This window comes from Danio aesculapii, chromosome 15, assembly GCF_903798145.1.
Source record: "Danio aesculapii chromosome 15, fDanAes4.1, whole genome shotgun sequence".
NCBI classification, from domain to species: domain Eukaryota; kingdom Metazoa; phylum Chordata; class Actinopteri; order Cypriniformes; family Danionidae; genus Danio; species Danio aesculapii.
Genome location: NC_079449.1, coordinates 43,860,097 through 43,874,312, shown reverse-complemented (window position 1 = coordinate 43,874,312; position 14,216 = coordinate 43,860,097). Strand labels below are relative to the sequence as shown.

At 41.7% G+C, this 14,216-nt stretch overlaps 1 protein-coding gene across 1 annotated transcript; it reads right to left on the bottom strand.

The window, feature by feature from the left end:
- Positions 1–6,036: 6,036 nt before the first annotated feature.
- Positions 6,037–9,536, bottom strand: otol1b (otolin 1b; the record flags this gene model as incomplete). The annotated part of the gene is made up of 4 exons (XM_056473115.1): positions 6,037–6,920; positions 7,016–7,087; positions 7,170–7,259; positions 9,110–9,536. Coding segments are annotated over 4 exons (1,473 nt in total), but the record flags the coding sequence as incomplete, so codon positions are not given.
- Positions 9,537–14,216: the final 4,680 nt, after the last annotated feature.

The window sequence follows — 14,216 nt, the reverse complement described above, 5'->3', positions numbered from 1 at the left end:
GAAGAAAAGCTGCCGTCTCTAATTTGATCTCCGTGTATGAGGATGTTATTTGATGCTTTTCACACAAACTCATTCATTCATTTTCCTTCAGCTTAGTCCTTTGTTTATCAGGGGTCGCCACAGCGGAATGAACCGCCAACTATTCCAGCATATGTTTTACGCAGCGCATGCCCTTCCAGCTGCAACCCAGTACTAGGAAACACCCATACACACTCATTCACACACTCATACACTACGGCCAATTTAGTTGATTCAATTCCCCTATAGCGCATGTGTTTGGACTGTGGGGGAAACCGGAGCAAACCCACACCAACACTGGGGGAACATGCAAACTCCACACAGAAATGGCAACTGACCCTGCCGGGCAGGGGCGTAGTGGACATTTTAAAAGTGGGGGGGGCAGCTGTATGAAATCCAAAAGTTCACATTCTTAATTACCTGTTTCTGTCTGTCTCTAAAAGTGAGAGAGATATATCCCCCCTGTCCACCCCCGGTTGCTACGCCCCTGCTGCCGGGACTCAAACCAGCGACCTTCTTGCTGTGAAGCCAGAGTACTAACCACTGAGCCACTGTCCTGACTGTATTGTGTTCAATCCCCTTAAATTTGTAAACTTAATGCCTTGGTGTTGTCACAACTTAAATCGATTGTGTGGAACCCGCATTTTATACAGTGTAGTACCTTATTAGTGTTGATTACTGCCTCTGCCCCTTTTCCACCTGTTCCCCATTTGTCTTAATGTATTTGAGCTTCTGTTTCAGTTCTGTTTGTCATTAATTTGTTAAAGGGGCTCATTTCCTTTATTTTTGTTCAAAGAGGCGGCATGGTGGCTTAGTGGTTAGCACTGTCGCCTCACAGCAAAAAGGTGGCTTGAAGGGCATCCACTGAGTAAAACATATGCTGGAATAGTTGGCGGTTCATTCCGCTGTGGCGACCCCTGATAGATAAAGGATTTAGCTGAAGGAAAATGAATTCTGTTCAATAAAGCCCTATAACCCTGCTCTTGGACACACTTTTGCCTGTCTCTTTCCGACGTCACGTTACATGTTATATTACGATTACTCAGATTTTTGGAAATAATAGCATTATTCATGCACCTGATAATGTTAGTGCCTAAGATTTAATTATTATCCTTAGTAAAAATCCAGTGAGTTGCCTTGCTTTGCCATGAATATCCAATCTGGCTTTGGAACAAGACAGAAAAGTATGATAAACTGGTCACAGGAGTCAGTGTGTAATTTCAACTGAAGACGTCTCATGAAACCAGCAGCAAGACTGAAACATAATATTATTTGCAGACAGTCACAGTGTTTAAAGGTCCATTCATTCATTTTCTTTTCGACTTAGTCCCTTTATTCATCAGGGGTCACCACAGCAGAATGAACCGCCAACTATTCCAGCATATGTTTTACGCAGGGGATGCCCTTCCAGCTGCAACCCATCACTTGGAAACACTATGGACAATTTAGCCTTCCCAATTCACCTGTACCACGTATTTGGACTCGTGGGGGAAACCGGAGCACCCGGAGGAAACCCACACCAACACGAGGAGAACATGCAAACTCTGCACAGAAATGACAACTTGACTCAGCCGAGGCTTGAATCAGCAACCAGATCGTGCTACCCACTGCGCCACCGGGACGCCCCATTTAAAGGTCCAGTGAAATTAAAATGCCGTTTTTAGATGTTAGTATCAGCATGTTAGTCTTCAAGGATATATATAAGCTAATGTGCTCCAAAAAAGTGACAAATTTCTCGTTTAGAAGATATAAAACAGATATATACATGTAAAGCACTTCCACCTAAATGGGTCAACGGTTATATTCCTCATACTTCAGTTTCTCATCAAATCTCCAGACCGATCAAATGCTCTCTAGTGTCTTTCTTCGTTTTTTAGTTGAGATTACATCAAACATTGAATAAAACACATTTACAGCTCGGGAACTTTCATTAAAAACAACAACAACAACAAAAGCGGCATAATCAAAGTGATAATCCTTGCTTTAATTTATTACAAGTGTTAAGAAACCCAACAACCCAAAGTCTACATTGTGATTTGTATTTTATACATTGCAGATAATTTGACGTTATAATTGACCTTTATTTTGTTGACCTCACGAGCTCTTCATCAAAGCATGCCTCTTTGAAATATACTATGATGGGGAATACTCAAAATACGTTTCATATATATCATAGAGGCTCGTTGACCTGTAAGCAGTTAACAAGGTGAAATGACAGATGAGGTTTTTCTTAGTTTGAGTCCTTCAGTCAGACGTAGAGGGTCAAAACGCTGGATATCTGAGCACATAGGAACCCACTTAATTTAAAGTGTAAAGCATCATTGACTACTATATACTAAGGTATAAACTACCTAACAAAAGTCTTGTCGCCTATCCAAGTTTTAGGAACATCAAATAATATCTTGACCTCTAGTTGATCATCAGAAGTGGCTTATATGAAAGGCAAAGGCCTCTAGATTACACTTATTTGAGCACAATAAAATATAATCATGTCTTGATTTTGAATGATTTCATTATGACAGTAAGGTCTGACTTTGTTTAGACTAAAGTCTGGTCACTGAACCTTCAATAATGTCCAGTATAGAATATGTGGTCATGCTGCAGAGGAAACAGAATGAATATTGTGTGTGACTCCATCATGAGCTTGGAGGACTGCATCCATACATCTCTGCAATGACTCAAATCACTGATTAATAAAGTCATCTGGAATGGCAAAGAAAGCGTTCTTGCAGGACTCCCAGAGTTCATCAAGATTCTTTGTGTTCATCTTCAATGCCTCCTCCATCATCTTACCCCAGACGTGCTCAATAATGTTCATGTCTGGTGACTGGGCTGGCCAATCCTGGAGCACTGTGACCTTCGTTGCTTTCAAGAGCTTTGATGTGGAGGCTGAAGTATGAGAAGGAGCGCTATCCTGCTGGAGAATTTGCCCTCTCCTGTGGTTTGTAATGTAATGGGCAGCACAAATGTCTTGATACCTCAGGCTGTAGATGTTGATCATCCACTCTGCAGATCTCTTGCACGCCCCCATACTGAATGGAACCCCAAACCATGATTTTTCCTTCACCAAACTTGACTGATTTCTATGAGAATCTTGGTCCAGTGTGGGTTCCAGTAGGTCTTCTGCAGTATTAGTGATGATTGGGATGCAGTTCAACAGATGATTCAGCAGAAAAATCCAAATGATCAACTAGAAATCAAGTTAGTATTAGTTGCTCTTACAACTGAGATCCACGACGAGACTTCTGTCAGGTAGTGTAACTTAATCATTTGATACAATGCACTTATTGTGTTGATGCATGCACTTACAATGTATTCATTAACATCTACATTACAGTTAATAACAGCTGTTATCAGTTCTTGTATTTACATCTGTAATTGCACTCTTGAGCCAACACCTAGCCCTTAAAAACTCTTAACCACGGTAAAACCTGCGACTAACCGAAGCTTAAATTGAATTATTGCAGTGTGCATTAGGATTTGTCGTCTGTGTTTTGCAATGCAATATAAACACAATAAATATATTGTAACTCATAATTATTATTATTTTTGATATAAGCAGCAGTTAAAGACATTATATGATGGGACTGTAAAATAAAGACTGTATACAAAAGGTCTGCATACTAAAACTCAAATTAACTGCACGAAGACTAATCATTTTAATAGAAGCTATTGGGAATTTTAAGTTGATGAGTGTCCAGAACCAGAAAAGAGTTTTGTGGATATGTGGTGTTGGTGTTTGTGTGTTTGTTTTTGCATAAAAAAAGACATTTGTGACCCTAAAACCAGTCTTATGTTGCTTGGGTTTATGTTTGGGGATAGCCAAAACCACATTCAAAATGATTTATCACTTGAATATTAAAGGGCACATAGTTGACCTCTTTTTTCTGATTTAATATTAATATTTTGGTTCTTCTGAGTGTGCCAGTTTAGGTTCAGTTTAAAACACAATTCAGATTTTTTTATTATAATGTGTTAAAAAGTGTCATGTTGGGGGCGTGTCCACAGCTCGCTGATTTATGGGTGTGTTGCTTCACATGTAGATTAGTTTCGGCTTCCCGCCAAACATAACAAGGGGGCGGGGCCATGAGCTCACCCGCTCTGTGTTTGCAACAGAGACAAGCAGACTATGGAAAAAGGAGCAGGAGTGAGAGGATCAGCAATCAGTCGTACATATACGGCTCGGACACAGACCAAGCAGAGAATACAAAATCATTTGTGTCTTTGTACAGTTTTACAGCCAACTGTGTGCTAGTTTCAAGTGCCGAGCTTGTACACAGAAACTAATAACCACGCACACTGAATTAACTTTGACTGAGGCACCGGATGCGCCGCTCGAAGCCGCGACACGGCACACCAGACACTCTCTGTGGCGCGGCAGAAACATGAAGTGTCCCGAATCGTCGCGCTGTTGTGTGTACCCTGATAGAAACCTATGTTTAGAATTCTAAAATGCATGGCGCTGCGTCAGGTACAGCAGCACCTAGGTAAGATCACAGGGAGCTTTTGTGATCGCGAGAAATGCAAACGGCTGAAGTATAAGGTAGACTCAATGAGAAGTACACATGTTTGCAAACCTACCTAAAGATACAACCAATAATTCCGATTAGAGCGATAATGTAGAGAATATTGATCTTATGTTGAGCCCAATGAGCCTTGCATCTAAAAATAGAGCTAGCGTGTTCCTTTAGTGATATCGCTTCGACTCACGCTGAAAATGGCGGGCGTGAATCAACAAACTGAGGATATGATGACGCGCCTGTCAATCAATATTGGTGGGCGGGGGGACCGCTCACCTACGTAAAGTTGCGGTCGGTTTGAAAACCGCTCCAATTGGTCCACCGTTTTTTATGTTGTTAAATTGAAAAAAAAAGCACTGGGTGTGCTTATATCACCCCAATATGACGGTCTATACACCATACATGCACATATGTCTGTCGAAACAGCTTGAAAAGTAGATTTTTTACCATAGGTGCCCTTTAAGTGAAGATCTTTTTGAAAGTGTTCTACTGTAGATATATCAAAACTTTACATTTTTTATTAGTAATGTGCATTGCTAAGAAATTAATTTGCTCAAATTTAAAGACGATTTTCTCAATATTTAGATTTTAACCCTCAGATTCCAGATTTTCCTATACAGGTAGTTGTACCTCAAACAAATATTGTCCTACCCTAACAAACCAAACATCCATGGAAAGCTTAATTATCAGCTTTCAGATTAAATATTTTCCAAAAATCGACACTTATGACTGGTTTTGTGGTCCAGGGTCACGTTTGTAAATGAGACTTTGAAGTCCGGTTAGATTACAATCTGCTGTAGTTAAAATAGTATCAGTAGTGTTGGCCGATGCTCATCAAATCAGTACATGTCTGCCTCTCTGTCGTAACACTACACATAATTGGTCATAAATTGGTCGTAATTTCTCCATCATCCATGTCATGTAAAGTTCAGTTGTAGATTGAGTTCATCTCCACACGTACATGGGTATTTTTTTAAGGGGGAATTTCCCCACTTTTGTTTTATTAAAACAATCTCTGTCCACATGAAAATGCAAAAGCGCGATGTGCTGCATGTTAAGGGCATGCCGAACCAACAGGGGGCGATGATGAGACTTTTATGCTGGATTGACACCAAATGGAGAACTGAATATTTTTGTGAGTAAATGGCATACAAGTGAATTGAAATGTTAGAAGAGAGGTGGATTACCGTCCTGCGGGCAAACGGCACGAAATATATGATGAATTTGCTGCAAATGTGCAGAATTTCGCCTCATTTGCATCTTTGGTGTGAACCTAACTGTGTTGGCCAATCAGAAATGAGAAAACCGTGCACACACTGGCATCATGAGGCAAAAACTCTGGCTGTAGTTATCCACATGACCACTGTACCCGGAGTTTTGAAAAAGCTTCAAATAGTTGCATTTTCATGTGAACAAACTGCGAAACCGGGTAGAAAAAAAGTGCGGTTTTGAAAATACCCGTGTTCGTGTGGATAGGCCCTCAGCCATGAAAAAAGTGTTAGTCAGGGTAAAGCAGGAACCCGGAGAAGGTGCTGTCATCTTCACTGCTGGAGTAAACACCGTTCCAGTCTCTCAGCGTCTCGACCCATACCTGGTCTCCCACGTCCAGCTTGAGGATCACTAGATTAGATGCCTGGTCAATGTCCTGAGGTTGAAGAGTGTCCCTCGACCGTACCTTGCGCACCCCGTTCACCACTAAAGAAGCACGTAGTGGTTTGTTTCTCACTGTGATTTGGTAGGAGAACACATACACTCCAGAGTAGCTGCAGTTGAATTTGCATGAGACTACGTCGTAATGGTTTTCCCCATTGTAGAAGACCTTGTCAAAGCGGACTGGAAATCCTGAAGGAGGAAAAGACTTGCTGGGATATAGTCCAACACTAAAAGCGGATCTTATTCTCGAATCACTTATACCCATGGCACCCTTCATTCCCCGTAGGCCTCGATCTCCACGCTTCCCTTGGGGGCCCCGGTCACCCTTTATTCCCCTGAGACCTCTCAAGCCTTTGGTTCCTGGTGGCCCTTGTGTTCCCGGCTCACCCTTTGGTCCTGGAGTTCCTGGTTCCCCTCGTTCTCCAGTGATGCCTGGATTTCCATGCATGCCATGTTGCCCAGATGGACCCGGATCCCCACGCACACCTGGAGATCCAGGGTCCCCAGGCTCACCTTTCTGGCCCCTGTCGCCAAGCAAACCGCACTCTCCTCTCTCGCCCTTTTCACCCTTTTCACCAGCTGAGCCTTGGGGTCCTGGAAGTCCATCTTTGCCTGGCTCTCCCTGGTCGCCTTTTGACACATTAAAGTTTGGATCTCCCTTTTCTCCCTTTTCTCCTTTGAATCCTGGCAGGCCAGCTGCACCCTTCTCACCTTTATTACCCATCTCACCTGTTTCGTAAAAAATAAAGATTTCATTTAATCATTATATTTGGTCTAACATTTACTTGTATTTCCAGAGGGAGTTAATGGACGTCTATATTCACCTTTCATTCCAGCCTTTCCCTGGTTTCCTGGCGATCCTGCGAATCCTGTATTTCCTTGATCACCTTTCTCTCCTGATACATGACAATTGAAATCTCTAACATGCATTTGCATGTATGAGTTTAATGTAATTTATATAATGTCTCAAGCTCTTACCTTTATCCCCTTTAGATCCTGAATTGCCCTTTGGCCCTATTGGGCCTGGTAGACCACTGGGTCCAGGTGCTCCCTTTTCCCCAGGGGGTCCTGCAACATAACATTAAACAAAATTACAGGATCGTTTTCCCCCCACTTATTAGATAAGGAATAATGTACATCCACCCGATTGTTCTTGAAGAACAAATCCCAACAGGTTTATTATCAGCCCAAAGTAACATGGACTTGCCTTATAAGTATTATACAGTCATAACATGGCACCAAACAGGTTACTGTGAGGTTGGGTTTAGGGTTGGTGTAGATCTATTAGACATTGATAATGCGAAACAGGTTACTGTGATGTTAGGTTTAGGGTTGGTGTAGGTGTAGTAGACGTTAATAATGCGCAACCGGTTACTGTGAGGTTGGGTTTAGGGTTGGTGTAGGTCTATTAGACGTTAATACACAACAGGTTACTGTGAGGTTGGGTTTAGGGTTGGTGTAGGTGTATTAGACGTTAATAATACACAACAGGTTACTGTGAGGTTGGGTTTAGGGTTGGTGCAGGTGTAGTAGACATTAATAATTCACAACAGGTTACTGTGAGGTTGGGTTTAGGGTTGGTGCGGGTCTATTAAACATTAATAATGCGCAACAGGTTACTGTGAGGTTGGGTTTAGGATTGGTGTAGGTGTAGTAGACGTTAATAATACACAACAGGTTACTGTGAGCTTGGGTTTAGGGTTGGTGCAGGTGTAGTAGACATTGATAATGCGAAACAGGTTACTGTGATGTTAGGTTTAGGGTTGGTGTAGGTGTAGTAGACGTTAATAATGCGCAACCGGTTACTGTGAGGTTGGGTTTAGGGTTGGTGTAGGTCTATTAGACGTTAATACACAACAGGTTACTGTGAGGTTGGGTTTAGGGTTGGTGTAGGTGTATTAGACGTTAATAATACACAACAGGTTACTGTGAGGTTGGGTTTAGGGTTGGTGTACGTGTAGTAGACGTTAATAATACACAACAGGTTACTGTGAGGTTGGGTTTAGGGTTTGTGTAGGTGTAGTAGACATTAATAATACACAACAGGTTACTGTGAGGTTGGGTTTAGGGTTGGTGCAGGTGTAGTAGACAATAATTCACAACAGGTTACTGTGAGGTTGGGTTTAGGGTTGGTGTAGGTGTAGTAGACGTTAATAATACACAACAGGTTACTGTGAGGTTGGGTTTAGGGTTGGTGTACGTGTAGTAGACGTTAATAATACACAACAGGTTACTGTGAGGTTGGGTTTAGGGTTGGTGCAGGTGTAGTAGACATTAATAATTCACAACAGGTTACTGTGAGGTTGGGTTTAGGGTTGGTGTAGGTGTAGTAGACGTTAATAATACACAACAGGTTACTGTGATGTTGGGTTTAGGGTTGGTGTAGGTCTATTAGACGTTAATAATACACAACAGGTTACTGTGAGGTTGGGTTTAGGGTTGGTGTAGGTGTAGTAGACGTTAATAATACACAACAGGTTACTGTGAGGTTGGGTTTAGGGTTGGTGTAGGTGTAGTAGACAATAATTCACAACAGGTTACTGTGAGGTTAGGTTTAGGGTTGGTGTAGGTGTAGTAGACGTTAATAATACACAACAGGATACTGTGAGGTTGGGTTTAGGGTTGGTGTAGGTGTAGTAGACAATAATTCACAACAGGTTACTGTGAGGTTAGGTTTAGGGTTGGTGTAGGTGTAGTAGACGTTAATAATACACAACAGGATACTGTGTTGACTCCATGTCATGTACAAGACATTAAATAAATGAAAACTCAACACTTGAAGCTCAAGTCCCACCCATTTGGAGCTGGCTCTGACCTTCCTGTATGAGCCTGTGTTCCATTGTATTCCAGAAATACATGTAATAACACTCTATGAACTTATAAGAATATATAAATAGGGATGACTTCACTTGGCTAACCTGGCAGTCCCATGTCTCCTTTGAATCCTTGTGGGCCTTTCTCCGGCGGGCAGCACTCGCAGAAGTTGAAGTAGCATTCATTGTAATCTAGCGTGTAATTGTCTTTGGCTGCGGTGGGAGATGCGCTGGTGTCTGTAGGGTAGTCTATGTAGCTGTCAGCAGTCACTGTAGTGCTCGCTGTCATGTACACAGGGGTGCGCTGCTCTCTTGTTTTCGTGTAGTCCACAATCCGTGCTGTGACTGTTGGCTTTCCTGCATATACGGTAGTTTGGACCACCTCTCTAGGGGGTTTTTTGGTGTACTGATACTTTGGCCTCTGAGTGGGTTTGAATGTGTCGCATAGGATTATAAAGGTCAATGCCAATACAGTTGCCAAGACGGAGCGTGCACAGAACATCCCCATTTTCTGTCTGTAGAGATAGAGGAGAGATTTGAGCGTTCATAAAACCTCATACATCAAGTCTGATTGGATCAATGCGATGTTTTTACATTACTATATAAAAGGTGGTAGAAGACACAGGAGTACAGTCAGAATTATTGGCCCTCCTTTATATATTTTTCCCCAATTTCTTTTTAACGGAAAGAAGATTGCTAATAACTGATTTCTTTTCTCTTTGCCATGATGACAGCACATTATATTTGACTAGATATTGTTCAAGATGCTAGTATTCTGCTTAAAATGACATTTAAAGGCTTAACTAGGTTAAAGTTAGGGAATAATGAAATAAATATGAAGTGTTAGAGCCTAAACCTGCTCTACCTGTAAGAGAAAGAGAGTCATAGTGAGAAGTACATGAGAAGAGAGCGAAAGTGTGTTCTCAGGCAGACTCTATAGCAGACTATCTAGAACCACAGCACAGTGGTCACATTTCTTTACGTGTCTAATGTGTGGCGCTTTTGTGACATAGAATACTGGACCCTCATGAATCGAGCCATCCAACCAGTAGCAAACGGGAACAGAAAAAAAAATAGTAGTCTGGCAGCTGGAGCAAGGGGCGACGTGACACATGATCCAGGGAGAATTTCTTCAGCAACTCTCTGGATGCACTAATGGATGGACAGGTGCCAAACACACAGCTTTTGTACACACGACAACACCTTATAGACTGATTATCAAAACGTCATTCTCAGTTTGGAATAGTTTGTGACGATATGATATGCGATTCTGGATTTCTGTAGCGTTCGGCGAGTCCAGAACCTGCCAGCTGAATATAACGGACTCAGTCAGGAAATCAGAGTCTCATTCCAATCTGTTTGGTGTCACTCCAAAAAAGCTTTTGTCCAAAAGAGCAGCGATAATCTCAGGAGCTCACTTCAGCCTGTTTTCTGGAGGGAAATGGCTAATCTAAAGAAGCTGCTTTTGAGGTAAAATGAAGGCTACTGGCAGCCAGCGACCATGACCAGCTTAGTGTGTGTGTGTGTGTGAATGTGTGTCTGTGTGTGTTACACGTTAGACATTCACACAGTTTTTTCAATTTAAAGGGTTAGTTTACCCAAAATGTATAATTCTGTTAGTAATTACTCACCCTTTATCATTTTAAACCCCCTTTATTCATCTTCAGAGATCGTGTAGGGAAGTTTGAATCTTGTTCATCGAGATTAACAAATCTTTTTTTGAGTCATTTTGTTTACTTCGTTCAATTTGCCAATAAAAGTGTTACGAGCTGCTTCCAGAGCCATCTACAGCTAGCCTAAACATTGATCACACTACAAACAAGTCAGAACTAGAATTCTGTAAGAAAGAGAAAATATTAATTTATTGTTTACCTTTCCATGCTGGAAAAAAAAACTGCATAAACTAAGCTGGTTTGCTAGTTTTAGCTGGTTGACCTGCCTGGTTTATGACCAATTTTGGCCATTTTCAGGTTGGTTTCAGACATTACCAGCCTGGTTTTAGCTGGTCAGGCTGGGAAATGACCAGCTAAAACCAGCTTGACCAGCCAAAACCAGCTGGTCGAGCTGGTTTTAGATGGTTTTAGCTGGTCATTTTCCAGCCTGGCCAGCTAAGACCAGGTTGAAAATGTCTGAAACCAGCCTAAAAATGGCCAAAACCCCTCTAAAACCAGCTTGACCAACCAAAACCAACTTAAACTAGGCTGGTCAAGCTGCTTTTAGATGGTTTTAGCTAGTCATTTTCCAACCTGTATAGATAAGACCAGGGTGGAAATGTTTGAAACCAGCCTGAAAATGTCCAAAACCTGTCTAAAACCAGCTTGACCAGCGAAAACCAGCTATGTCCATCTTAAACCAGGCTGGTCAAGCTGGTCATTTTCCAGCCTGACCAGCTTAGATCAGGCTGGAAATGTCTGAAATCAGCCTGGAAATGGCCAAAACCCCTCTAAAACCAGCTTGACAAGCCAAAGCCAGCTATGTCCATCTTAAACCAGGCTGGTCAAGCTGGTTTTAAATGGTTTTAGCTGGTCATTTTCTAGCTTGACCAGCTAAGACCAGGCTGAAAATGTCTGAAACCAGCCTGTAAATGGCCAAAACCCCTCTAAAACCAGCTTGACCAGCCAATTCATTATGTCCATCTTAAACCAGGCTGGTCAAGCTGGTTTTAGATGGTTTTAGCTGGTCATTTTCCAGCTTGATCAGCTAAGAACCAACCAGCTTGACCAGCCAAAACCAACAATGTCTATCTTAAACCAGGCTGGTCAAGGTTTAGAAGCCATCATTAGAAGCCAAATCATCATATGGGCTCAGGAGTACTGCGGCAAACCTTTCTCAAGTGCCACAATACGGAGTTGCATCCACAAATGCCAGTTAAAACTGTACTGTGCCAAAAGGAAGCCCTATGTTAACAGTGTCCAAAACGCCGTCGACTTCTCTGAGCTCTGAGTCATCTGGGATGGACCATCACACAGTGGAAACATGTATTGTGCTCAGATGAATCAGTATTTTAGGGGGGAAAATGGACACCTTGTGCTTCGGACCATAAAAGAGAAGGATCATCCAGACTGTTACCAGCAACAAGTCCAAAAGCCAGGGTCTGTCATGATATGGGGTTGTGTCAGTGCCCTTGGCAAAGGTAACTTGCACTTCTTTGATGCACCATTAATGCTGAACTTTTCCAGGAACAACTATGCATATTTCAACAAGACAATGCAAAACCACATCCTGCACACATTACAAAGTCCTGCTGCGGAGGAAGAAGATACAGGTATTTGACTGGCCTGTCTGCCGTCACGACCTGTCTCCAATAGAGAATGTGTAGCACATTCTGAAGTGCAAAATACGACAATGAAGACCCTGTACGGTTGCCCACCTTAGGACTTGTTTGCAGGAAGAATGGGACAAAATTACACCTGAAACACTTCATCACTTGGGGTCTTCAGTCCTTAAAAATCTTTTAAGTGTTGCAAAAAGGAACGGCAACATTACAAAGTAGTAAATGCCTTACTGTCCAACTGTTTTTGAAATGTGTTGCCGGAACCAAAACTGGAATACATTTAATTTTTTTTATGTTTGTCATATTGTCTGCAAAGAAATACAAGTCAAAGTATATTTAGAAATCACTACTTTCATTTTTTATTTGCGTTTTCCATACGACCCCAACTTCTGATTTGGGATTGTAAGTGTGGTAAGTGTGTGTTGAAGTCTTCGATGGTTGGTATCATTCATTAATGTGGACACAAACATAAATGTACCATTATATTTATCTTTACAGTTGCCTGATCTGAACAGACCTTTATACTACAAAATGCCAGTGCTAGTCTTATTTATTTCTAAAGAAACAGAGATGAAATGCTTGTTCATATTCTTTTTTGGAAAACATTACATCTCTATCATCACATCCCATAACCTCTGCAATCAACAATGCCGAAAAAAGTCATAGAGAGAGTGTAGTATATATGCACACAGACTTTTCATTTTCAGTCAGCCAGGCCAAGCGCTTCTGGTGAACTGTTGTGCCATTTTAAAATCGGCACGTTTAAGATCTGATTTCTTTAAAGATCAATGATCTTCACTGCCTGATTGATATACGATATAAAGTGGGTCTCAGACCAAACAAGAAGCCCAGCATTACATTACATTTGTTCACGCCATGTCTTTAAAATATGTACATTTATTTTACCCCAGTATTTTAACAGAGTTTCCATGCACTCAAATGATCTTTTATCACGTCTTATGCTTGAATAACTAAATAAATACTTGAGTCTATTAAACTGATTGTATTGTAATCACATTACAGCATCGATACTATAAAGGGAAGCTTATGAAACTGAAAATACTCACATAAACCTTTCACCGGAAGTTTATAATTGGCTGAAAGACACTAGCTGTGCAGATTGAGTCTCTCCTATATTTCAGACTGGACCTATAGAATCAGGTATGGACCTCGGCAAGGTACAGCGGCGATATTCATCTGAAACGTGAGAGTAAGGGAGGGTAATACTCCACCTTGACCTGCTGGTGTCACTCCACTATTCAACACAAACCCAGCCATAGTGCTCACTTTACCCCCTGCCCATGCAAAGAGAGGCTCTGCTGAACACAGGCCTGGGCCACTGACCCCCCCAATTCCTGAAAAGCCTTATGGGAGCGAGACAGGGTAAACCATAGGACACAGAGCTGGTATCGCAATACAACCCCAGAGCCCCTGCTCCACAATCAGGAGCAACAGAGCGGACAGAAATAGTTGGGTTTTGAGTTATAATGATCCTTTGATCCGGAGGTTTACGATTTCAAATAAAGAGTCGCACATTCACTTTATCAATGCATCGTGTCATGAATGCATGCTACCTGTAAAGCATGTTTGCTCCCGTTTAAGGGGATTTGAAGAGTCACCTGAGCTGGAGGTGTCTCTAGTAACGGTTAAGGCTGTGTGCTCTGCTGGTAAGCCTTTAATGGAGATCACTATGACCTTGTCAGGAATAGAGAGGCTTTTGGATTGTTTTTTTTACCTCTCTCTTCAAATTCCCAAGGCAGACGGGAAGAGTTTTGGATTCACAAGGTTATATAAAATCCTGGTTATGTAAAAAGTAGACAAATAAGGTTATTTTGATGCTTCCTTTTGCATGTTTTGTTGACGAATCGTTCCTTTGCATCTACAAGACTGTCTGTTTGATATCTTTTGACACTGCTCCACCAATAGACATTCTCCAGA